Source organism: Heptranchias perlo, chromosome 45 (assembly GCF_035084215.1).
Source record: "Heptranchias perlo isolate sHepPer1 chromosome 45, sHepPer1.hap1, whole genome shotgun sequence".
Classification (NCBI taxonomy): domain Eukaryota; kingdom Metazoa; phylum Chordata; class Chondrichthyes; order Hexanchiformes; family Hexanchidae; genus Heptranchias; species Heptranchias perlo.
Window position 1 is genome coordinate 92,324 of NC_090369.1, and position 26,265 is coordinate 118,588.

Below are 26,265 nucleotides of genomic sequence, written 5' to 3' on the forward strand. Positions count from 1 at the left end.
CCGACAGTGCTGCGCTCCCTCAGTACTGCCCCTCCGACAGTGCAGTGCTCTCTCAGTGCTGACCCTCCGACAGTGCAGCACTCCCTCAGTACTGCCCCTCCGACAGTGCAGCGCTCCCTCAGTACTGACCCTCCGACAGTGCAGCGCTCCCTCAGTACTGACCCTCCGACAGTGCGGCGCTCCCTCAGTACTGTCCCTCCGACAGTGCGGCGCTCCCTCAGTACTGCCCCTCCGACAGTGCAGCGCTCCCTCAGTATTGCCCCTCCGACAGTGCAGCGCTCCCTCAGTACTGACCCTCCGACAGTGCAGCGCTCCCTCAGTACTGACCCTCCGACAGTGCAGCGCTCCCTCAGTACTGACCCTCCGACAGTGCAGCGCTCCCTCAGTACTGACCCTCCGACAGTGCAGCGCTCCCTCAGTACTGCCCCTCCGACAGTGCAGCGCTCCCTCAGTACTGACCCTCCGACAGTGCGGCGCTCCCTCAGTACTGCCCCTCCGACAGTGCAGCGCTCCCTCAGTATTGCCCCTCCGACAGTGCAGCGCTCCCTCAGTACTGACCCTCCGACAGTGCAGCGCTCCCTCAGTACTGACCCTCCGACAGTGCAGCGCTCCCTCAGTACTGCCCCTCCAACAGTGCAGCGCTCCCTCAGTATTGCCCCTCCGACAGTGCAGCACTCCCTCAGTACTGTCCCTCCGACAGTGCGGCGCTCCCTCAGTACTGACCCTCCGATGGTGCGGCGCTCCCTCAGTACTGACCCTCCGACAGTGCAGCACTCCCTCAGTACTGCCCCTCCGACAGTGCAGCACTCCCTCAGTACTGACCCTCCGACAGTGCGGCGCTCCCTCAGTACTGACCCTCCGATGGTGCGGCGCTCCCTCAGTACTGACCCTCCGACAGTGCAGCACTCCCTCAGTACTGCCCCTCCGACAGTGCAGCACTCCCTCAGTACTGCCCCTCCGACAGTGCAGCACTCCCTCAGTACTACACTGGCGTGTCGGCCTGGATTATGGGGCTCGAGTCTCTGTAGTGGGCTCGAACCCACGATCTTCTGACCCAGAGTCGAGAGTGAGACCCAGAGCCATGGCTGATGCTGGGGGATGGAACCTAGGCCTTTCCTGCTCTGTGTGGGGCTCGGTATTCTAGCAAGCAATAGGAGAGGACAAACAGACCCCAGCACGGACCTGTGAGTGGACTGAAGGGAGGAACCTGTTGTTTTTTGATTGAATGGTGGGCCGTCGATTGACCAATGACTGATCTCTGTTGTTTAGGACCCTCAGCTAACTTCCATATTCCCAGTGAAAGGACCAATCGCTGGAGGGACATCCGTGACCATCAATGGAGCCAAGTTACTGACGGGCAGCCTGAGTGACATCAGCGTGTTTCTGGGAACCCTCCCCTGTCAGATGTGAGTACCCCTCAACATGTATACCCCAACCCCCACTAAATATGTCTGTGGTAATATCCCTCTCGCTCTCTGTATCTGTGTTAATATCCCTCTCCCTCTGTATCTGTGTTAATATCCCTCTCCCTCTCTGTATCTGTGTTAATATCCCTCTCTCTCTCTCTCTGTGTTAATATCCCTCTCTCTCTCTGTATCTGTGTTAATATCCCTCTCCCTCTCTCTCTCTCTGTATCTGTCTGTGTTAATATCCCTCTCTGTATCTGTCTGTGTTAATATCCCTCTCACTCTGTATCTGTGTTAACATCCCTCTCACTCTGTATCAGTGTTAATATCCCTCTCCCTCTGTATCTGTGTTAATATCCCTCTCTCTCTCTCTCTGTATCTGTCTGTGTTAATATCCCTCTCACTCTGTATCAGTGTTAATATCCCTCTCTCTCTGTATCTGTGTTAATATCCCTCTCCCTCTGTATCTGTGTTAATATCCCCCTCCCTCTGTATCTGTGTTAATATCCCTCTCTCTCTCTGTATCTGTGTTAATATCCCTCTCCCTCTCTCTCTCTCTGTATCTGTCTGTGTTAATATCCCTCTCTGTATCTGTCTGTGTTAATATCCCTCTCCCTCTGTATCAGTGTTAACATCCCTCTCACTCTGTATCAGTGTTAATATCCCTCTCTCTCTGTATCTGTGTTAATATCCCTCTCCCTCTGTATCTGTGTTAATATCCCTCTCCCTCTCTCTCTCTCTGTATCTGTCTGTGTTAATATCCCTCTCTCTCTGTATCAGTGTTAACATCCCTCTCTCTCTGTATCTGTGTTAACATCCCTCTCTCTCTGTATCAGTGTTAATATCCCTCTCTCTCTGTATCAGTGTTAATATCTCTCTCTCTCTGTATCTGTGTTAATATCCCTCTCCCTCTCTGTATCTGTGTTAATATCCCTCTCCCTCTCTCTCTCTCTGTATCTGTCTGTGTTAATATCCCTCTCTCTCTCTGTATCTGTCTGTGTTAATATCCCTCTCTGTATCTGTCTGTGTTAACATCCCTCTCACTCTGTATCAGTGTTAATATCCCTCTCTCTCTGTATCAGTGTTAATATCCCTCTCTCTCTCTCTCTGTGTTAATATCCCTCTCTCTCTCTCTCTCTGTATCAGTGTTAATATCCCTCTCTCTCTCTCTCTGTGTTAATATCCCTCTCACTCTCTCTCTCTCTGTGTTAATATCCCTCTCTCTCTCTCTCTGTATCTGTCTGTGGTAATATCCCTCTCTCTCTCTGTATCTGTCTGTGGTAATATCCCTCTCTCTCTCTCTCTCTCTGTGTTAATATCCCTCTCTCTCTCTATCTGTCTGTTAATATCCCTCTCTCTCTCTCTCTCTGTGTTAATATCCCTCTCTCTCTCTATCTGTCTGTTAATATCCCTCTCACTCTCTCTCTCTCTGTGTTAATATCCCTCTCTCTCTCTCTCTGTATCTGTCTGTGGTAATATCCCTCTCTCTCTCTGTATCTGTCTGTGGTAATATCCCTCTCTCTCTCTCTCTCTCTGTGTTAATATCCCTCTCTCTCTCTATCTGTCTGTTAATATCCCTCTCTCTCTCTCTCTCTGTGTTAATATCCCTCTCTCTCTCTCTATCTGTCTGTGTTAATATCCCTCTCTCTCTCTGTATCTGTATTAATATCCCTCTCTCTCTCTCTCTCTGTGTTAATATCCCTCTCTCTCTCTATCTGTCTGTTAATATCCCTCTCTCTCTCTCTCTCTGTGTTAATATCCCTCTCTCTCTCTCTATCTGTCTGTGTTAATATCCCTCTCTCTCTCTGTATCTGTATTAATATCCCTCTCTCTCTCTCTCTCTGTATCTATGTTAATATCCCTCTCTCTCTCTCTCTCTCTCTCTGTATCTGTGTTAATATCCCTCTCTCTCTGTATGTCAATATCCCTCTCTCTCTCTGTATCTGTGTTAATATCCCTCTCTCTGTATGTTACTATCCCTCTCTCTCTGTATGTTACTATCCCTCTCTCTCTGTATCTGTTAATATCCCTCTCTCTCTGTATGTTACTATCCCTCTCTCTCTCTGTGTTAATATCCCTCCCTCTCTCTCTCTGTATCTGTCTGTGTTAATATCTCTCTCTCTCTGTATCTGTCTGTGTTAATATCCCTCTCTCTCTGTATCTGTCTGTGTTAATATCTCTCTCTCTCTGTATCTGTCTGTGTTAATATCCCTCTCTCTCTGTATCTGTCTGTGTTAATATCCCTCTCTCTCTGTATCAGTGTTAACATCCCTCTCTCTCTGTATCTGTGTTAATATCCCTCTCTCTCTGTATCAGTGTTAACATCCCTCTCTCTCTGTATCAGTGTTAACATCCCTCTCTCTCTGTATCAGTGTTAACATCCCTCTCTCTCTGTATCTGTGTTAATATCCCTCTCTCTCTGTATCAGTGTTAACATCCCTCTCTCTCTGTATCAGTGTTAATATCCCTCTCTCTCTGTATCAGTGTTAATATCCCTCTTTCTCTGTATCTGTCTGTGTTAATATCCCTCTCTCTCTCTGTATCTGTGTTAATATCCCTCTCTCTCTCTCTGTATGTGTTAATATCCCTCTCTCTCTCTCTGTATGTGTTAATATCCCTCTCTCTCTCTCTGTATCTATGTTAATATCCCTCTCCCTCTCTGTATGTGTTAATATCCCCTTCTCTCTCTGTATGTGTTAATATCCCTCTCTCTCTCTGTATCTATGTTAATATCCCCCTTTCTCTCTGTATGTCAATATCCCCCTCTCTCTCTCTGTATCTGTTAATATCCCTCTCTCTCTGTATGTTACTATCCCTCTCTCTCTGTGTTAATATCCCTCCCTCTCTCTCTCTGTTAATATCTCTCTCTCTCTCTCTGTGTTAATATCCCTCCCTCTCTCTCTCTGTTAATATCTCTCTCTCTCTCTCTCTGTGTTAATATCCCTCTCACTCTCTCTCTCTCTGTGTTAATATCCCTCTCTCTCTCTCTCTCTCTGTGTTAATATCCCTCTCTTTCTCTCTCTGTATCTGTGTGCGTATCCCTCTTTCTACCTGTGTCTCTCTCTCTCTCAGTGTTAATATCCCTCTCTCTCTCTCTCTGTGTTAATATCCCTCTCTCTCTCTCTCTCTGTGTTAATATCCCTCTCTTTCTCTCTCTCTCTGTGTTAATATCCCTCTCTCTCTCTCTCTCTGTGTTAATATCCCTCTCTCTCTCTCTCTCTCTGTGTTAATATCCCTCTCTCTCTCTCTCTCTCTGTGTTAATATCCCTCTCTCTCTCTCTCTCTCTCTGTGTTAATATCCCTCTCTCTCTCTCTCTCTGTGTTAATATCCCTCTCTCTCTCTCTCTCTCTGTGTTAATATCCCTCTCTCTCTCTCTCTCTGTGTTAATATCCCTCTCTCTCTCTCTCTCTCTCTCTGTGTTAATATCCCTCTCTCTCTCTCTCTCTCAGTGTTAATATCCCTCTCTCTCTCTCTCTCTCAGTGTTAATATCCCTCTCTCTCTCTCTCTCTGTGTTAATATCCCTCTCTCTCTCTCTCTCTGTGTTAATATCCCTCTCTCTCTCTCTCTCTCTGTGTTAATATCCCTCTCTCTCTCTCTCTCTCTGTGTTAATATCCCTCTCTCTCTCTCTCTCTGTTAATATCTCTCTCTCTCTGTGTTAATATCCCTCTCTCTCTCTCTCTGTTAATATCCCTCTCTCTCTGTGTTAATATCCCTCTCTCTCTCTCAGTGTTAATATCCCTCTCTCTCTCTCTCTCTCTGTGTTAATATCCCTCTCTCTCTCTCTCTCTCTGTGTTAATATCCCTCTCTCTCTCTCTCTCTCTGTGTTAATATCCCTCTCTCTCTCTGTATCTGTGTGCGTATCCCTCTCTCTCTCTCTCTCTGTGTTAATATCCCTCTCTCTCTCTCTCTCTGTGTTAATATCCCTCTCTCTCTCTCTCTCTCTCTGTGTTAATATCCCTCTCTCTCTCTCTCTCTCTCTGTGTTAATATCCCCCTCTCTCTCTCTCTCTCTGTGTTAATATCCCTCTCTCTCTCTCTCTCTCTGTGTTAATATCCCTCTCTCTCTCTCTCTCTCTCTGTGTTAATATCCCCCTCTCTCTCTCTCTCTCTCTGTGTTAATATCCCTCTCTCTCTCTCTCTCTCTCTGTGTTAATATCCCCCTCTCTCTCTCTCTCTCTCTGTGTTAATATCCCTCTCTCTCTCTCTCTCTCTGTGTTAATATCCCTCTCTCTCTCTCTCTCTCTCTGTGTTAATATCCCTCTCTCTCTCTCTCTCTGTATCTGTGTGTGTATCCCTCTTTCTACCTCTCTCTCTCTCTCTCCTTGTCGCTTTGACCCTGTGTGTGTGTCTCCCTCGCTATGGCTGCAGTGATTCTCAGGTTTGCTGCATGTTTTCCCATTCTAAGGATGTGTATTTCTCTCCTTCAGTACAGGGAATGTCCAGACTGATCAGCTGGTGTGCCGCTCCAGCCCCACCAACGAGACGGATGAAGTGCGAGTGATGGTGAGGTACGGACAAGCGGAGAAGGTTCTGGAAACGGTTGTGTACCAGTACGCGGACAACCCACAGATCAAGGGAGCTGAGCCGTCCAACAGCTTCTTCAGGTGAGTGGAGAAGCTCGGTGATGGAGCTTGGGGCAGGAGGGACACGACCAGAAACACGGGCAAAAACAGGCCATTCGGCCCAACTGGTCTATCCCGGTCTTTATGCTCCACTCGAGCCTCCTCCCACCCCACATCATCTCACCCTATCACCCTATCCTTCTATTCCTTTCTCCCTCATGTGTTTATCCAGCTTCCCCTTAAATCCATCTCTCCTATTCGCCTCATGTCAGCCTGGATTATGGGGCTCGAGTCTCTGGAGTGGGGCTCGAATCCATGACCTTCAGACTCCGAGGCGAGGGTGCTCCCCAACTGAGCCGCAGCTAACGCTGTGCATAAGAATAATTCTTATTCCCCTCGAAATTTTCTCGAGTCCATCCCCCGATTCCCATCGCTCCACCATTGGCGGCCGTGCCTTCAGCCGCCCGGGCCCTAAGCTCTGGAATTCCCTCCCTAAACCTCTCCGCCTCTCTCTCCTCCTTTAAGACGCTCCTGAAAACCTACCTCTTTGACCGAGCTGTCCTAATATCTCCTTGCGTGGCTCGGTGTCTGATTTACGCTCCTGTGAAGCGCCTTGGGGACGTTTCACTTGTTAAAGGCGCCGGAGAAAGGCAAGTTGTTGACTCTCCTCTCGTGCTTTCTGCAGCGGAGGCCGAACAATTCACATACACGGGGAGAACCTGGATGTTGTGCAGCTTCCCCTGATGAAGATCCACCTGAAGCCGGCGGCTCGGAGGCGGAGGAGAGGGGCCTGGAGGCCCCGGCTCAGGACAGAGCGCAGCCTGCCAGATTCAGAGGTACAGCACCCGTTGGTCTTTGCGAGTCTCCCCGTGGGGGCTTTGGGGTACGTGACGCGGCAGCGGGAGTCCCTGGAGACCCCGAACGCGGGTCAGCGCCTAGGCCCCCGGTTTGATCCTGGCCAGGCCGCCGGGGGGTGGGTGTCAGGTGGAGGCCAAGCCCTTTCCCACAAAGAGGGAACAAATCTCGGGAGCGCTGTCCGCTCTCGGCTGCCTCCCTGTGGTTGGACTGTTTGTCTCATCCTCGTGTTCCAATCCCTCCGTGGCCCCTCACCCCCCTCTCCCTATCTCTGTAACCTCCTCCAGCCCCTACGACCCTCCCAGATCTCTGCGCTCCTCCAATTCCGGCCTCTTGTCCATCCCCCCCGATTTCCATCGCTCCACCATTGGCGGCCGTGCCTTCAGCTTCCTCGGCCCTAAGCTCTGGAATTCCCTCCCTAAACCTCTCCGCCTCTCTCTCCTCCTATAAGACGCTCCTTAAAACCTGCCTCTTTGATCAAGCTTTTGGTCACCTGTCCTAATATCTCCTTACGTGGCTCGGGGTCTGATTTACGCTCCTGTGAAGAGCCTCGGGGACGTTTTACTACGTTAACGGCACTGTATAAATTCAGGTCGTTGTTTTCTGTCTACCTCTCCCATTGTGTATGGACAGGGAAAGTAATCACAGTCATCGAACCATGATCCTTAAAAGGAGCTCCCTCTGGGGGCCCAGTGAATAAATACATGTCCAGATCCCGGGTCCTGCTCCACATCGACCAGGAAGGTGAAAAGCAAAATACTACAGCTGCTGGAAATCTGAATCAAAAACAGGAAACGCACAGCGGTTCCCTATGAGAGAACGGACAGGTTATCGTTTCTAGAGGTGGGGGCATATTAATACAATGAGGAAAGGAGGTGGGGTGGGGGGGGGCGGAGTTTGTATATCGATTAGAATAGGAACATAGGGAACAGGAGGAGGCCATTCAGCCCCACGAGCCTGTTCCACCATTCAATTAGATCATGGCTGATCTGTATCTTAACTCCATTTACCCGCCTTGGTTCCTTAATCCTTAATCCCCTTACCCAACAAAAATCGATCAATCTCAATTTTGAAATTTTCAATTGACCCCCAGACTCCACAGCTTTTTGGGGGAGAGAGTTCCAGATTCCCACTCCCCTTTGTGTGAGGAAATGCTTCCCGACATCACCCCTGAACGGCCTGGCTCTAATTTTAAGGTTCTGCCCCCTTGTTCTGGACTCCCCCCACCAGAGGAAATAGTTTCTCTCCATCGACCCTATCGAATCCTTTAATCATCTTAAACCCCTCGATTAGATCACCCCTTAATCTTCCACACTCGAGGGAATACAAGCCCAGTCTGTGCAACCTGTCCTCGGAATTTAACCCCTTTAGCCCCGGTATTATTTTGTTGAAAAACAGACAATGCATGAGTGGAATGAGTAGAAATGGCACAGGTTCCATCACTGGTCACTGCTGAGTTAGTTGGTCTCAGCGATAATGGGAGGGGTGCTACAGGGTTAGAGAGAGGGGGAAATCAGCCAGGGTTCCTGCTCCTGATCACTGTCCAGTGACCCCCTGGGTTAGAGAGAGGGGAAATCAGCCAGGGTTCCTGCTCCTGATCACTGTCCAGTGACCCCCTGGGTTAGAGAGAGGGGAAATCAGCCAGGGTTCCTGCTCCTGATCACTGTCCAGTGACCCCTGGGTTAGAGAGAGGAGGAAATCAGCCAGGGTTCCTGCTCCCGATCACTGTCCAGTGACCCCTGGGTTAGAGAGAGGGGGGAAATCAGCCAGGGTTCCTGCTCCTGATCACTGTCCAGTGACCCCTGGGTTAGAGAGAGGGGAAATCAGCCAGGGTTCCTGCTCCTGATCACTGTCCAGTGACCCCTGGGTTAGAGAGCGGGGGAAATCAGCCACGGTTCCTGCTCCTGATCACTGTCCAGTGACCCCTGGGTTAGAGAGCGGGGGAAATCAGCCAGGGTTCCTGCTCCTGATCACTGTCCAGTGACCCCTGGGTTAGAGAGAGAGGGGGAAATCAGCCACGGTTCCTGCTCCTGATCACTGTCCAGTGACCCCCGGGTTAGAGAGAGGGGGAAATCAGCCAGGGTTCCTGCTCCTGATCACTGTCCAGTGATCCCTGGGTTAGAGAGAGGGGGAAATCAGCCAGGGTTCCTGCTCCTGATCACTGTCCAGTGACCCCTGGGTTAGAGAGAGGGGGAAATCAGCCAGGGTTCCTGCTCTGATCACTGTCCAGTGACCCCTGGGTTAGAGAGAGTGGAAATCAGCCAGGGTTCCTGCTCCCGATCACTGTCCAGTGACCAAGGGGATAGAGAGAGGGGAAATCAACCAGGGTTCCTGCTCACGATCTCCGCCCGGTGATTCCAGCTGTGTGTGGGTATCGACTGAGGACAGGATCCTGCTTGGCTGTGATGCCCCCATGCCCCCCCTCCGCCCGGCTGACCCTTGAGGTGCGGAGATGGTGGAGTCGGAGCTGAGGTACCGGGGCCTGTGAGACCTGCAACACCAGTGAGAGTCGGTGCCTTTGGTTGGGGGGATTGGGATTGCGTTGTTGACGGCTTGGGACCCGTACGGCGGTGAGTCGGATCGAGCGATGCCATGGTCCGGGGTCTAACTCCGGCTCTCTCTCCAATTCCGCCCTCTCCACAGTATTCTGACACCTGCAACGTCACCGCGCCCACGCGGATGGATTGCAAGACGCCCCGGATTCCGGAGGGGTCGCGAGTGGCGGCCACCAGCTTTGTCCTCGACAACCTGCTCATCGACTTCCAGAGCCTGGAGGGAGGAAAGGCCTTCACGTACGAGAGCGACCCCACCCTGCGACCCCTGAACGGCCACGACCCCTCCATGCCCTACAAGTACAAACCGGGCAGCGTCCTCTCCGTTGAGGTAAGACGGCGGAAATCGCAAACTCGTCAACCGCGAATGAACAACTCCGCCAGGGACCCGTGATTAAGGACACTTAAATTTACAGGCGGTTTTAGATGGGTGTCTCATCCTGTAAATGCAGTGCCTACTCTCGGCACGAAGTTACAGTCTATCGTGGTCCCTGCAGAGGAAAGGGAATGAATGATGTTCCCTAAAGGACAATAAACTTCATTAAGAAACTCCTCCTGTTCCCCTAAAGGCTCACCACCTCTCTCTCTCTCGCCCTCCGCTGCCTCTGTGTTGTCAGACTCCTTGTTTGACGTCTAGTCCTGGATGAGCCAGTTATACATTGGGAAGACTCTTTGGTCCCCAGCGCAAACTCCATTCCCCAGCCACCGACTCCATCCCTCTCCCTGGCCACCATCTGAGGCTGAACCAGACCGTTCGCAACCTTGGCGTCCCATTTGACCCCGAGATGAGCTTCCGAAGACGTCTCCGCTCCGTCACCAAGACCGCCTCCTTCCACCTCCGTAACATCGCCCGTCTCCGCCCCCTGCCTCAACCCATCTGCTGCTGAAACCCTCATCCGTGCCTTTGATACCTCCAGACTCGACTATTCCAATGCTCTCCTGGCCGGCCTCCCATCCTCCATTAACTTGAGCTCATCCAAAACTCTGGTGCCCCGTATCCTAACTCGCACCAAGTCCCGTTCACCCATCACCCCCTTGTGCTCGCTGGCCTACACTGGCTCCCGGTCCGGGAACCCCTCGATTTTAAAAATTCTCATCCTTGTTCTAAGGCTCTCCCCTCTCCCTATAACCTCCTCCAGCCCCTACGACCCTCCCAGATCTCTGCGCTCCTCCAATTCCACCCTCTTGTCCATCCCCCCGATTCCCATCGCTCCACCATTGGCGGCCGTGCCTTCAGCTGCCTCGGCCCTAAGCTCTGGAATTCCCTCCCTAAACCCCTCCACCAAGCTTGTAGTCACCCCTTCTAACATCCTTCTGTGGCTCGGCGCCAATATTTGCCTGTCCGATTACACTTCCATGAAGCGCCTAGGGAGGACGTGATTCTGAACTAATCATGCAGCGCAGGCGGCCATTCGGCCCATCGTGCCTGTGCCGGCTCTTTGAAAGAGCTATCCAATTAGTCCCACTCCCCTCGCTCTTTCCCCTGTAGCTCTGCAAATTTCTCCTTTTCAAATATTTCTCCCGTTGAAGATAGGAACATAGGAACAGGAGTAGGCCATTCAGCCCCTCGTGCCTGCTCCGCCATTTGATAAGATCATGGCTGATCTGTGATCTAACTCCATATACCTGCCTTTGGCCCATATCCCTTAATACCTTTGGTTGCCAAAAAGCTATCTATCTCAGATTTAAATTTAGCAATTGAGCTAGTATCAATTGCCGTTTGCGGAAGAGAGTTCCAAACTTCTACCACCCTTTGTGTGTAGAAATGTTTTCTAATCTCACTCCTGAAAGGTCTGGCTCTAATTTTTAGACTGTGCCCCCTACACCTAGAATCCCCAACCAGCGGAAATAGTTTCTCTCTATCCACCCTATCTGTTCCCCTTAATATCTTATAAACTTTGATCAGATCACCCCTTAACCTTCTAAACTCTGGAGAATACAACCCCAATTTGTGTAATCTCTCCTCGTAACTTAACCCTTGAAGTCCGGGTATCATTCTAGTAAACCTACGCTGCACTCCCTCCAAGGCCAATATGTCCTTCCGAAGGTGCGGTGCCCAGAACTGCTCACAGTACTCCAGGTGCGGTCTAACCAGGGTTTTGTATAGCTGCAGCATAACTTCTGCCCCCTTGTACTCCAGTCCTCTAGATATAAAGGCCAGCATTCCATTAGCCTTATTGATGATTTTCTGCACCTGTTCATGACACTTCAATGATCGATGTACCTGAACCCCTAAGTCCCCTTTGGACATCCACTGCTTTTAACTCGCGATAGAAATGCAAGTTTGCTGGTTAGCTAGTGAGTCGCTGAGCGACACGGACCGGCAAGGTTCCGGTCTGCGCTGAGCTGGTCCCGTGCGGAGAGGGAGGAACAGGGTTGGGGGAGGAACTGGCTTGGTTTGGAATTTGAATCGTTTCTTCCTGCTTTTCCTGCGAAGGGTGAGAATCTGGACCTGGCGATGAAGATGGAGGAGGTGATTGCGTTGATTGGAGCAGAGATGTGTGCGGTGAAAACCCTGACTGGCCACAACTTGTACTGTGTACCTCCGAAGACTCAGCCTCCAGCCCTGGGGGGGCTGAAACGTGATGGTGGGGGTGACTTGCCGGAATTTATTGTAAGTTCTTTTTTTTCAAAAAAAAAATCTATATATCTGCCATGGTCCTTGCCCCTCCTCCCCTCTCTGCGCAGTTCCCGGGCTGGGAGGCTCTTTCTTCCAGAACTGTCCACGAGGAGACGCAAGAACTGCAGGGAGATCGGTGCTGGTTTTTGGTTTAAAATTTACTTCCTCCCCCTCCCCTCCCCCCCCCACTCGCTCAGTGGGCGGTACTGAGTCACACAGGCGAGGAAGGCTGCCAGGTTCAGTTCCTGGTCTAATTTACATAGAAAGTACAGCACGGAAACAGGCCATTCGGCCCAACTGGTCTGTGCCAATGTTCATGAGTCTCCTCCCTCCCTACTCCATCTCACCCCATCAGCCTATCCTTCTATTCCTTTCTCCCTCATGTGTTTATCCAGCTTCCCCTTAAATCCATCTCTGTTATTCCCCTCAACCACTCCCTGTGGGAGTGAGTTCCACATTCTCACCACTCTCTGGGTAAAGAAGTTTCTCCTGAATTCCTGATTGGATTTATTACTGACTGTCTTATATTTATGGCCCCGAGTTCTGGTCTCCCCCACACGTGGAAATATCTTCTCTACATCTACCCTATCAAACCACTTCATAATTTTAAAGACCTCTATCAGGTCACCCCTCCCTTCTCTTTTCTCGAGAAACGAGCCCCAGCCTGTTCCGTCTTTCCTGACAGTTAGAACCTCTCAGTTCTGGTATCATCCTTGTGAATCTTTTTTGCACCTTCTCCAGTTCTGGTCCCCATTTTTATAATATGGAGACCAGAACTGTGCACAGTGCTTCAAGTGTGGTCTAACCAAGGTATATGGAGACCAGAACTGTGCCCAGTGCTCCAAGTGTGGTCTAACCGAGGTATATGGAGACCAGAACTGTGCTCAGTGCTCCAAGTGTGGTCTAACCAAGGTATATGGAGACCAGAACTGTGCTCAGTGCTCCAAGTGTGGTCTAACCAAGGTACATGGAGACCAGAACTGTGCACAGTGCTCCAAGTGTGGCCTAACCAAGGTATATGGGGACCAGAACTGTGCACAGTGCTCCAAGTGTGGTCTAACCAAGGTATATGAAGACCAGAACTGCGCACAGTGCTCCAAGTGTGGTCTAACCAAGGTATATGAAGACCAGAACTGTGCACAGTGCTCCAAGTGTGGTCTAACCAAGGTATATGGAGACCAGAACTGCGCACAGTGCTCCAAGTGTGGTCTAACCAAGGTATATGGAGACCAGAACTGCGCACAGTGCTCCAAGTGTGGTCTAACCGAGGTATATGGAGACCAGAACTGCGCACAGTGCTCCAAGTGTGGTCTAACCGAGGTATATGGAGACCAGAACTGCGCACAGTGCTCCAAGTGTGGTCTAACCAAGGTATATGGAGACCAGAACTGTGCACAGTGCTCCAAGTGTGGTCTAACCAAGGTATACAGAGACCAGAACTGCGCACAGTGCTCCAAGTGTGGTCTAACCAAGGTATATGAAGACCAGAACTGTGCACAGTGCTCCAAGTGTGGTCTAACCAAGGTATATAGAGACCAGAACTGTGCTCAGTGCTCCAAGTGCGGTCTAACCCAGGTATATGAAGACCAGAACTGTGCACAGTGCTCCAAGTGTGGTCTAACCAAGGTATATGGAGACCAGAACTGTGCACAGTGCTCCAAGTGTGGTCTAACCAAGGTATATGGAGACCAGAACTGTGCACAGTGCTCCAAGTGTGGTCTAACCAAGGTATATGGAGACCAGAACTGTGCACAGTGCTCCAAGTGTGGTCTAACCAAGGTATATGGAGACCAGAACTGTGCACAGTGCTCCAAGTGTGGTCTAACCCAGGTGCTATACAAGTTTAACATAACTTCTCTGATTTTCAATTCTATCCCTCTAGAAATGAACCCCAGTGCTTGGTTTGCTTTTTTTTTTCAGTCTTGTTAACCTGCGTCACGACTTTTAGCGATTTATGTCCCTGTACCCCTAGATCCCCCTCCTCCTCTACCCCGTTCAGACTCCGCCCCGTTCAGACTCCGCCCCAAGGAGTGAGATGATGAGAGCGGGGGTGGGGAGGGATGGCCCTGCGATTGGCCTCAGAGCCGCCAGTTTGGGAGTAGGGATGAAACCATCCAGGGTTCTTGGATCTGACCATTATCCAGTGCGTCTTGCTGGATGTGTGTGGGCAGTGGGTGAAGGCGGGAGCAGACGATCCCACCGTTACTCGCTGTCTGGCCTCACGCCCCAAGAACGGGCCCTCGGGGCGAGGTGCCGGATTGCGGGCGCTGCCCTTGGGACCACCGGTACTCCCAGCGATAATCACGGCCTTGGGGGGAGGAGACAGGGGTGAATAACATGGGAGGGATCATCGGAACAGGAGGAGTCCCTCACTCCTGGGACCATTCGAGTAAATCTCCTCTGCACCCTCTCCTAGGCCTTGATATCCTTCCCAAAGTCTGGGAATCCTCCGGCTGGGGCTGAACCGGTGATTGATAAAGGTTTAGCCATGACGTCCAGTGTTGCCGTGGACACTGCTGCCTCCTCTTTAACCGCCCTTGTCTCCTGTTTGTAGGTACTGATGGGGAACCTGAGGTTTGAGCTGGGCCTGGTGGAGTATGACACCGAGGGTCAGGTTACGTTCCCGCTGGAGGCGAAGATCGGGCTGGCAGTGGGGGCAGCGTTGGTGGTGCTCCTGGTGGGGGTCATCATCCTTATTTACAGGTACAGTAGAACATTTGAAATAACTTCAGGGGCTCCTCTCCCTCCCGCCCTACGTACCCAATGGCTAATGTACGAGCCAGTGCGGTAATGAGAATCGTGTGTTAGCTTCACAAGGTGAAAACAATCAGAAATCCACACAGGGCAAGAATCTGTTTGTCAATACGCGTGTTGTCCCTGGGAGTGTTTGATGGGACAGTGTAGAGGGAGCTTTACTCTGTATCTAACCCTGTACCTGCCCTGGGAGTGTTTGATGGGACAGTGTAGAGGGAGCTTTACTCTGTATCTAACCCTGTACCTGCCCTGGGAGTGTTTGATGGGACAGTGTAGAGGGAGCTTTACTCTGTATCTAACCCTGTACCTGACCCTGGGAGTGTTTGATGGGACAGTGTAGAGGGAGCTTTACTCTGTATCTAACCCTGTACCTGTCCCTGGGAGTGTTTGATGGGACAGTGTAGAGGGAGCTTTACTCTGTATCTAACCCTGTACCTGCCCCTGGGAGTGTTTGATGGGACAGTGTAGAGGGAGCTTTACTCTGTATCTAACCCTGTACCTGCCCTGGGAGTGTTTGATGGGACAGTGTAGAGGGAGCTTTACTCTGTATCTAACCCTGTACCTGACCCTGGGAGTGTTTGATGGGACAGTGTAGAGGGAGCTTTACTCTGTATCTAACCCTGTACCTGCCCTGGGAGTGTTTGATGGGACAGTGTAGAGGGAGCTTTACTCTGTATCTAACCCTGTACCTGACCCTGGGAGTGTTTGACGGGACAGTGTAGAGGGAGCTTTACTCTGTATCTAACCCTGTACCTGCCCTGGGAGTGTTTGATGGGACAGTGTAGAGGGAGCTTTACTCTGTATCTAACCCTGTACCTGCCCTGGGAGTGTTTGATGGGACAGTGTAGAGGGAGCTTTACTCTGTATCTAACCCTGTACCTGCCCCTGGGAGTGTTTGATGGGACAGTGTAGAGGGAGCTTTACTCTGTATCTAACCCTGTACCTGCCCTGGGAGTGTTTGATGGGACAGTGTAGAGGGAGCTTTACTCTGTATCTAACCCTGTACCTGACCCTGGGAGTGTTTGATGGGACAGTGTAGAGGGAGCTTTACTCTGTATCTAACCCTGTACCTGCCCTGGGAGTGTTTGATGGGACAGTGTAGAGGGAGCTTTACTCTGTATCTAACCCTGTACCTGACCCTGGGAGTGTTTGATGGGACAGTGTCGAGGGAGCTTTACTCTGTATCTAACCCTGTACCTGCCCTGGGAGTGTTTGATGGGACAGTGTAGAGGGAGCTTTACTCTGTATCTAACCCTGTACCTGCCCTGGGAGTGTTTGATGGGACAGTGTCGAGGGAGCTTTACTCTGTATCTAACCCTGTACCTGCCCTGGGAGTGTTTGATGGGACAGTGTAGAGGGAGCTTTACTCTGTATCTAACCCTGTACCTGCCCTGGGAGTGTTTGATGGGACAGTGTCGAGGGAGCTTTACTCTGTATCTAACCCTGTACCTGCCCTGGGAGTGTTTGATGGGACAGTGTCGAGGGAGCTTTACTCTGTATCTAACCCTGTACCTGCCCTGGGAGTGTTTGATGGGACAGTGTAGAGGGAGCTTTACTCGGTATCTAACCGTGTACCTGCCCCTGGGAGTGTTTGATGGGACAGTGTAGAGGGAGCTTTACTCTGTATCTCACCCTGTACCTGCCCTGGGAGTGTTTGATGGGACAGTGTAGAGGGAGCTTTACTCTGTATCTAACCCTGTACCTGCCCTGGGAGTGTTTGATGGGACAGTGTAGAGGGAGCTTTACTCTGTATCTAACCCTGTACCTGCCCTGGGAGTGTTTGATGGGACAGTGTAGAGGGAGCTTTACTCTGTATCTAACCCTGTACCTGCCCTGGGAGTGTTTGATGGGACAGTGTAGAGGGAGCTTTACTCTGTATCTAACCCTGTACCTGCCCTGGGAGTGTTTGATGGGACAGTGTAGAGGGAGCTTTACTCTGTATCTAACCCTGTACCTGCCCAGGGAGTGTTTGATGGGACAGTGTAGAGGGAGCTTTACTCTGTATCTAACCCTGTACCTGCCCTGGGAGTGTTTGATGGGACAGTGTAGAGGGAGCTTTACTCTGTATCTAACCCTGTACCTGCCCCTGGGAGTGTTTGATGGGACAGTGTAGAGAGAGCTTTACTCTGTATCTAACCCTGTACCTGCCCTGGGAGTGTTTGACGGGACAGTGTAGAGGGAGCTTTACTCTGTATCTAACCCTGTACCTGCCCTGGGAGTGTTTGATGGGACAGTGTAGAGGGAGCTTTACTCTGTATCTAACCCTGTACCTGCCCTGGGAGTGTTTGACGGGACAGTGTAGAGGGAGCTTTACTCTGTATCTAACCCTGTACCTGCCCTGGGAGTGTTTGATGGGACAGTGTCGAGGGAGCTTTACTCTGTATCTAACCCTGTACCTGCCCTGGGAGTGTTTGATGGGACAGTGTCGAGGGAGCTTTACTCTGTATCTAACCCTGTACCTGCCCTGGGAGTGTTTGATGGGACAGTGTAGAGGGAGCTTTACTCTGTATCTAACCCTGTACCTGCCCTGGGAGTGTTTGATGGGACAGTGTAGAGGGAGCTTTACTCTGTATCTAACCCTGTACCTGCCCTGGGAGTGTTTGATGGGACAGTGTAGAGGGAGCTTTACTCTGTATCTAACCCTGTACCTGCCCTGGGTGTGTTTGATGGGACAGTGTAGAGGGAGCTTTACTCTGTATCTAACCCTGTACCTGCCCTGGGAGTGTTTGATGGGACAGTGTAGAGGGAGCTTTACTCTGTATCTAACCCTGTACCTGCCCTGGGTGTGTTTGATGGGACAGTGTAGAGGGAGCTTTACTCTGTATCTAACCCTGTACCTGCCCTGGGAGTGTTTGATGGGACAGTCCAGAGGGAGCTTTACTCTGTATCTAACCCTGTACCTGCCCTGGGAGTGTTTGATGGGACAGTGTAGAGGGAGCTTTACTCTGTATCTAACCCTGTACCTGCCCTGGGAGTGTTTGATGGGACAGTGTAGAGGGAGCTTTACTCTGTATCTAACCCTGTACCTGCCCTGGGAGTGTTTGATGGGACAGTGTAGAGGGAGCTTTACTCTGTATCTAACCCTGTACCTGCCCTGGGAGTGTTTGATGGGACAGTGTAGAGGGAGCTTTACTCTGTATCTAACCCTGTACCTGCCCTGGGAGTGTTTGATGGGACAGTGTAGAGGGAGCTTTACTCTGTATCTAACCCTGTACCTGCCCTGGGAGTGTTTGATGGGACAGTGTAGAGGGAGCTTTACTCTGTATCTAACCCTGTACCTGCCCTGGGAGTGTTTGATGGGACAGTGTAGAGGGAGCTTTACTCTGTATCTAACCCTGTACCTGCCCTGGGAGTGTTTGATGGGACAGTGTAGAGGGAGCTTTACTCTGTATCTAACCCTGTACCTGCCCTGGGAGTGTTTGATGGGACAGTGTAGAGGGAGCTTTACTCTGTATCTAACCCTGTACCTGCCCTGGGAGTGTTTGATGGGACAGTGTAGAGGGAGCTTTACTCTGTATCTAACCCTGTACCTGCCCTGGGAGTGTTTGATGGGACAGTGTAGAGGGAGCTTTACTCTGTATCTAACCCTGTACCTGCCCTGGGAGTGTTTGATGGGACAGTGTAGAGGGAGCTTTACTCTGTATCTAACCCTGTACCTGCCCTGGGAGTGTTTGATGGGACAGTGTAGAGGGAGCTTTACTCTGTATCTAACCCTGTACCTGCCCTGGGAGTGTGTGATGGGACAGTGTAGAGGGAGCTTTACTCTGTATCTAACCCTGTACCTGCCCTGGGAGTGTTTGATGGGACAGTGTAGAGGGAGCTTTACTCTGTATCTAACCCTATACCTGCCCCTGGGAGTGTTTGATGGGACAGTGTAGAGGGAGCTTTACTCTGTATCTAACCCTGTACCTGCCCCTGGGAGTGTTTGATGGGACAGTGTAGAGGGAGCTTTACTCTGTATCTAACCCTGTACCTGACCCTGGGAGTGTTTGATGGGACAGTGTAGAGTGAGCTTTACTCTGTATCTAACCCTGTACCTCCCCTGGGAGTGTTTGATGCGACAGTGTAGAGGGAGCTTTACTCTGTATCTAACCCTGTACCTCCCCTGGGAGTGTTTGATGCGACAGTGTAGAGGGAGCTTTACTCTGTATCTAACCCTGTACCTCCCCTGGGAGTGTTTGACGGGACAGTGTAGAGGGAGCTTTACTCTGTATCTAACCCTGTACCTGCCCTGGGAGTGTTTGATGGGACAGTGTAGAGGGAGCTTTACTCTGTATCTAACCCTGTACCTCCCCTGGGAGTGTTTGACGGGACAGTGTAGAGGGAGCTTTACTCTGTATCTAACCCTGTACCTCCCCTGGGAGTGTTTGATGCGACAGTGTAGAGGGAGCTTTACTCTGTATCTAACCCTGTACCTCCCCTGGGAGTGTTTGACGGGACAGTGTAGAGGGAGCTTTACTCTGTATCTAACCCTGTACCTCCCCTGGGAGTGTTTGACGGGACAGTGTAGAGGGAGCTTTACTCTGTATCTAACCCTGTACCTGCCCTGGGAGTGTTTGACGGGACAGTGTAGAGGGAGCTTTACTCTGTATCTAACCCTGTACCTGCCCTGGGAGTGTTTGATGGGACAGTGTAGAGGGAGCTTTACTCTGTATCTAACCCTGTACCTGCCCTGGGAGTGTTTGACGGGACAGTGTAGAGGGAGCTTTACTCTGTATCTAACCCTGTACCTGCCCTGGGAGTGTTTGATGGGACAGTGTAGAGGGAGCTTTACTCTGTATCTAACCCTGTACCTGCCCTGGGAGTGTTTGATGGGACAGTGTAGAGGGAGCTTTACTCTGTATCTAACCCTGTACCTGACCCTGGGAGTGTTTGATGGGACAGTGTAGAGGGAGCTTTACTCTGTATCTAACCCCGCACCTGCCCTGGGAGTGTTTGATGGGACAGTGTGGAGGGAGCTTTACTCTGTATCTAACCCCGCACCTGCCCTGGGAGTGTTTGATGGGACAGTGTAGAGGGAGCTTTACTCTGTATCTAACCCTGTACCTGCCCTGGGAGTGTTTGACGGGACAGTGTAGAGGGAGCTTTACTCTGTATCTAACCCTGTACCTGCCCTGGGAGTGTTTGACGGGACAGTGTAGAGGGAGCGTCACTCTGTATCTAACCCTGTACCTGCCCTAGGAGTGTTTGATGGGTCAGTGTCGAGGGAGCTTTACTCTGTATCTAACCCTGTACCTGCCCTGGGAGTGTTTGATGGGACAGTGTAGAGGGAGCTTTACTCTGTATCTAACCCTGTACCTGACCCTGGGAGTGTTTGATGGGACAGTGTAGAGGGAGCTTTACTCTGTATCTAACCCTGTACCTGCCCTGGGAGTGTTTGATGGGACAGTGTAGAGGGAGCTTTACTCTGTATCTAACCCTGTACCTGCCCTGGGAGTGTTTGACGGGACAGTGTAGAGGGAGCTTTACTCTGTATCTAACCCTGTACCTGCCCTGGGAGTGTTTGATGGGACAGTGTAGAGGGAGCTTTACTCTGTATCTAACCCTGTACCTGCCCTGGGAGTGTTTGATGGGACAGTGTAGAGGGAGCTTTACTCTGTATCTAACCCTGTACCTGACCCTGGGAGTGTTTGATGGGACAGTGTAGAGGGAGCTTTACTCTGTATCTAACCCTGTACCTGCCCTGGGAGTGTTTGATGGGACAGTGTAGAGGGAGCTTTACTCTGTATCTAACCCTGTACCTGACCCTGGGAGTGTTTGATGGGACAGTGTAGAGGGAGCGTCACTCTGTATCTAACCCTGTACCTGCCCTGGGAGTGTTTGATGGGACAGTGTAGAGGGAGCGTCACTCTGTATCTAACCCTGTACCTGCCCTGGGAGTGTTTGATGGGACAGTGTAGAGGGAGCTTTACTCTGTATCTAACCCTGTACCTCCCCTGGGAGTGTTTGATGGGACAGTGTAGAGGGAGCTTTACTCTGTATCTAACCCTGTACCTCCCCTGGGAGTGTTTGATGGGACAGTGTAGAGGGAGCTTTACTCTGTATCTAACCCTGTACCTGACCCTGGGAGTGTTTGATGGGACAGTGTAGAGGGAGCTTTACTCTGTATCTAACCCTGTACCTGCCCTGGGAGTGTTTGATGGGACAGTGTAGAGGGAGCTTTACTCTGTATCTAACCCTGTACCTCCCCTGGGAGTGTTTGATGGGACAGTGTAGAGGGAGCTTTACTCTGTATCTAACCCTGTACCTGCCCTGGGAGTGTTTGATGGGACAGTGTAGAGGGAGCTTTACTCTGTATCTAACCCTGTACCTGCCCTGGGAGTGTTTGATGGGACAGTGTAGAGGGAGCTTTACTCTGTATCTAACCCTGTACCTGCCCCTGGGAGTGTTTGACGGGACAGTGTAGAGGGAGCTTTACTCTGTATCTAACCCTGTACCTGACCCTGGGAGTGTTTGATGGGACAGTGTAGAGGGAGCTTTACTCTGTATCTAACCCTGTACCTGCCCTGGGAGTGTTTGATGGGACAGTGTAGAGGGAGCTTTACTCTGTATCTAACCCTGTACCTGACCCTGGGAGTGTTTGATGGGACAGTGTAGAGGGAGCTTTACTCTGTATCTAACCCTGTACCTGCCCTGGGAGTGTTTGATGGGACAGTGTAGAGGGAGCGTCACTCTGTATCTAACCCGTGCTGATGTGCTTCCGACCCCTGACAGGAGGAAGAGTAAGAAAGCAGTGCGAGACTATAAAAAGGTCCTTGTTCAGCTCGTAAACCTGGAGACGAGCGTTGGTGACCAGTGCAGACGGGAATTTACTGGTAAGTGATATACCCTGCCCCACAGGGTCTATTCACCCCCCCAATATCGAATACCCTGCCCCACAGGGTCTATTCACCCCCCCAATATCGAATACCCTGCCCCACAGGGTCTATTCACCCCCCCAATATCGAATACCCTGCCCCACAGGGTCTATTCACCCCCCCAATATCGAATACCCTGCCCCACAGGGTCTATTCACCCCCCCAATATCGAATACCCTGCCCCACAGGGTCTATTCACCCCCCCAATATCGAATACCCTGCCCCACAGGGTCTATTCACCCCCCCCCAATATCGAATACCCTGCCCCACAGGGTCTATTCACCCCCCCAATATCGAATACCCTGCCCCACAGGGTCTATTCACCCCCCCAATATCGAATACCCTGCCCCACAGGGTCTATTCACCCCCCCAATATCGAATACCCTGCCCCACAGGGTCTATTCACCCCCCCCCAATATCGAATACCCTGCCCCACAGGGTCTATTCACCCCCCCATATTAAATACCCTGTCCCACAGACTCTCTCTACCCCCCCATATTAAATACCCTGTCCCACAGACTCTCTACCCCCCCCCCCATATTAAATACCCTGTCCCACAGACTCTATCTACCCCCCCCATATTAAATACCCTGTCCCACAGACTCTCTACCCCCCCCCCCGATATTAAATACCCTGTCCCACAGACTCTCTCTACCCCCCCATATTAAATACCCTGTCCCACAGACTCTCTCTACCCCCCCATATTAAATACCCTGTCCCACAGACTCTCTACCCCCCCATATTAAATACCCTGTCCCACAGACTCTCTCTACCCCCCCCCATATTAAATACCCTGTCCCACAGACTCTCTCTACCCCCCCCATATTAAATACCCTGTCCCACAGACTCTCTCTACCCCCCCCCATATTAAATACCCTGTCCCACAGACTCTCTCTACCCCCCCATATTAAATACCCTGTCCCACAGACTCTCTCTACCCCCCCATATTAAATACCCTGTCCCACAGACTCTCTCTACCCCCCCATATTAAATACCCTGTCCCACAGACTCTCTCTACCCCCCCCCATATTAAATACCCTGTCCCACAGACTCTCTCTACCCCCCCCCATATTAAATACCCTGTCCCACAGACTCTCTCTACCCCCCCATATTAAATACCCTGTCCCACAGACTCTCTCCACCCCCCCATATTAAATACCCTGTCCCACAGACTCTCTCTACCCCCCCCCATATTAAATACCCTGCCCCACAGACTCTCTCTACCCCCCCAATATTAAATACCCTGTCCCACAGACTCTCTCTACCCCCCCCATATTAAATACCCTGTCCCACAGACTCTCTCCACCCCCCCATATTAAATACCCTGTCCCACAGACTCTCTCTACCCCCCCCCATATTAAATACCCTGTCCCACAGACTCTCTCTACCCCCCCATATTAAATACCCTGTCCCACAGACTCTCTCTACCCCCCCATATTAAATACCCTGTCCCACAGACTCTCTCTACCCCCCCCATATTAAATACCCTGTCCCACAGACTCTCTCTACCCCCCCCATATTAAATACCCTGTCCCACAGACTCTCTCTACCCCCCCATATTAAATACCCTGTCCCACAGACTCTCTCTACCCCCCCCATATTAAATACCCTGTCCCACAGACTCTCTCTACCCCCCCATATTAAATACCCTGTCCCACAGACTCTCTCTACCCCCCCCATATTAAATACCCTGTCCCACAGACTCTCTCTACCCCCCCCATATTAAATACCCTGTCCCACAGACTCTCTCTACCCCCCCAATATTAAATACCCTGTCCCACAGACTCTCTCTACCCCCCCCATATTAAATACCCTGTCCCACAGACTCTCTCCACCCCCCCATATTAAATACCCTGTCCCACAGACTCTCTCTACCCCCCCCCCATATTAAATACCCTGTCCCACAGACTCTCTCTACCCCCCCATATTAAATACCCTGTCCCACAGACTCTCTCTACCCCCCCATATTAAATACCCTGTCCCACAGACTCTCTCTACCCCCCCCATATTAAATACCCTGTCCCACAGACTCTCTCCACCCCCCCATATTAAATACCCTGTCCCACAGACTCTCTCTACCCCCCCATATTAAATACCCTGTCCCACAGACTCTCTCTACCCCCCCATATTAAATACCCTGTCCCACAGACTCTCTCTACCCCCCCATATTAAATACCCTGTCCCACAGACTCTCTCTACCCCCCCCCATATTAAATACCCTGTCCCACAGACTCTCTCTACCCCCCCATATTAAATACCCTGTCCCACAGACTCTCTCTACCCCCCATATTAAATACCCTGTCCCACAGACTCTCTCTACCCCCCCCATATTAAATACCCTGTCCCACAGACTCTCTCTACCCCCCCCATATTAAATACCCTGTCCCACAGACTCTCTCTACCCCCCCCATATTAAATACCCTGTCCCACAGACTCTCTCTACCCCCCCCCCCATATTAAATACCCTGTCCCACAGACTCTCTCTACCCCCCCCCATATTAAATACCCTGTCCCACAGACTCTCTCTACCCCCCCACCCATATTAAATACCCTGTCCCACAGACTCTCTCTACACCCCCCATATTAAATACCCTGTCCCACAGACTCTCTCTACCCCCCCACCATATTAAATACCCTGTCCCACAGACTCTCTCTACCCCCCCCATATTAAATACCCTGTCCCACAGACTCTCTCTACCCCCCCATATTAAATACCCTGTCCCACAGACTCTCTCTACCCCCCCCCATATTAAATACCCTGTCCCACAGACTCTCTCTACCCCCCCATATTAAATACCCTGTCCCACAGACTCTCTCTACCCCCCCATATTAAATACCCTGTCCCACAGACTCTCTCTACCCCCCCCCATATTAAATACCCTGTCCCACAGACTCTCTCTACCCCCCCATATTAAATACCCTGTCCCACAGACTCTCTCCACCCCCCCATATTAAATACCCTGTCCCACAGACTCTCTCCACCCCCCCATATTAAATACCCTGTCCCACAGACTCTCTCCACCCCCCCATATTAAATACCCTGTCCCACAGACTCTCTCTACCCCCCCCCATATTAAATGCGGGTCTGATGTTATCCCTTCTCCTCTCCTGTTTTGAAGACCAGCCTCACTGTCTCCAGCCCGTAACTCATTCCTTCCCAGGACCACTACACTGGGGAACTCCCCTCCTCCCTCAGCCTACCCCTCCTCATACAGGTTTTTAAAACCCAAGCTTGGCCTCGCCGCTCGGTCCTGATTTATTGCGACTTCTCTCCTACACTTTCGAACCTTGCTCGCATTCTGATCTCTGCGTTTTAGCCCTTCGTTCCCCAAAGTGCAATTTTAAAGGGGGTGCAGGAACAGTGGGACCTGGGGGTTCATCATAACTTTGAAGGCGGCAGGACGAGTTGAGAAGGGTGTTTAAAAAAAAAAGTATACAGGATCCTGGGCTTTATAAATAGAAGCACAGAGTACAGAGAGTGGCTGGGAGGGAGGTAGTGAAGGTAGCAGGAGGGACGGGAAAGTAGAGGCTGGGATTGGGAGGGAGGGAGGGAAGGTGGCAATGTCTGGGAGGGAGGGAAGGTAGTGGTGTCCGGGAGGGAGGGAAGGTAGCAGTGTCGGGGAAGGGGAGAGGGTGGCAGTGTCGGGGAGGGAGGGAGGGGTATAGTGATCAGGAGCGAGGGAAGGTCGCAGTGTCGGGGAGGGAGGGGTATAGTGATCAGGAGCGAGGGAAGGTAGCAGTGTCGGGGAGGGAGGGGTATAGCGATCAGGAGCGAGGGAAGGTAGCAGTGTCCGGGAGGGAGGGGTATAGTGATCAGGAGCGAGGGAAGGTAGCAGTGTCCAGGAGGGAGGGGTATAGTGATCAGGAGCGAGGGAAGGTAGCAGTGTCGGGGAGGGAGGGAGGGGTATAGCGATCAGGAGCGAGGGAAGGTAGCAGTGTCCGGGAGGGAGGGGTATAGTGATCAGGAGCGAGGGAAGGTAGCAGTGTCGGGGAGGGAGGGGTATAGTGATCAGGAGCGAGGGAAGGTAGCAGTGTCGGGGAGGGAGGGAGGGGTATAGTGATCAGGAGCGAGGGAAGGTAGCAGTGTCGGGGAGGGAGGGAGGGGTATAGTGATCAGGAGCGAGGGAAGGTAGCAGTGTCGGGGAGGGAGGGGTATAGTGATCAGGAGCGAGGGAAGGTAGCAGTGTCGGGGAGGGAGGGGTATAGTGATCAGGAGCGAGGGAAGGTAGCAGTGTCGGGGAGGGAGGGAGGGGTATAGTGATCAGGAGCGAGGGAAGGTAGCAGTGTCGGGGAGGGAGGGAGGGGTATAGTGATCAGGAGCGAGGGAAGGTAGCAGTCTCGGGGAGGGAGGGGTATAGTGATCAGGAGCGAGGGAAGGTAGCAGTGTTGGGGAGGGAGGGAGGGGTATAGTGATCAGGAGCGAGGGAAGGTAGCAGTCTCGGGGAGGGAGGGAGGGGTATAGTGATCAGGAGCGAGGGAAGGTAGCAGTGTTGGGGAGGGAGGGAGGGGTATAGTGATCAGGAGCGAGGGAAGGTAGCGGTGTCGGGGAGGGAGGGGTATAGTGATCAGGAGCGAGGGAAGGTAGCGGTGTTGGGGAGGGAGGGAGGGGTATAGTGATCAGGAGCGAGGGAAGGTAGCAGTGTCGGGGAGGGAGGG

At 51.6% G+C, this 26,265-nt stretch overlaps 1 protein-coding gene across 1 annotated transcript in view; it reads left to right on the forward strand.

Moving 5' to 3' along the window:
- LOC137306767 (plexin-B1-like) overlaps positions 1-26,265 on the forward strand; it is a 104,900-nt gene that overhangs the window by 48,075 nt on the left and 30,560 nt on the right. The window contains exons 16-22 of the mRNA XM_067976132.1: positions 1,270-1,406; positions 5,837-6,013; positions 6,657-6,807; positions 9,470-9,709; positions 11,816-11,992; positions 14,553-14,701; positions 21,467-21,567. Coding sequence (XP_067832233.1) covers positions 1,270-1,406; positions 5,837-6,013; positions 6,657-6,807; positions 9,470-9,709; positions 11,816-11,992; positions 14,553-14,701; positions 21,467-21,567 — 1,132 coding nt within the window. The remainder of the gene's footprint in view (positions 1-1,269; positions 1,407-5,836; positions 6,014-6,656; positions 6,808-9,469; positions 9,710-11,815; positions 11,993-14,552; positions 14,702-21,466; positions 21,568-26,265) is intronic.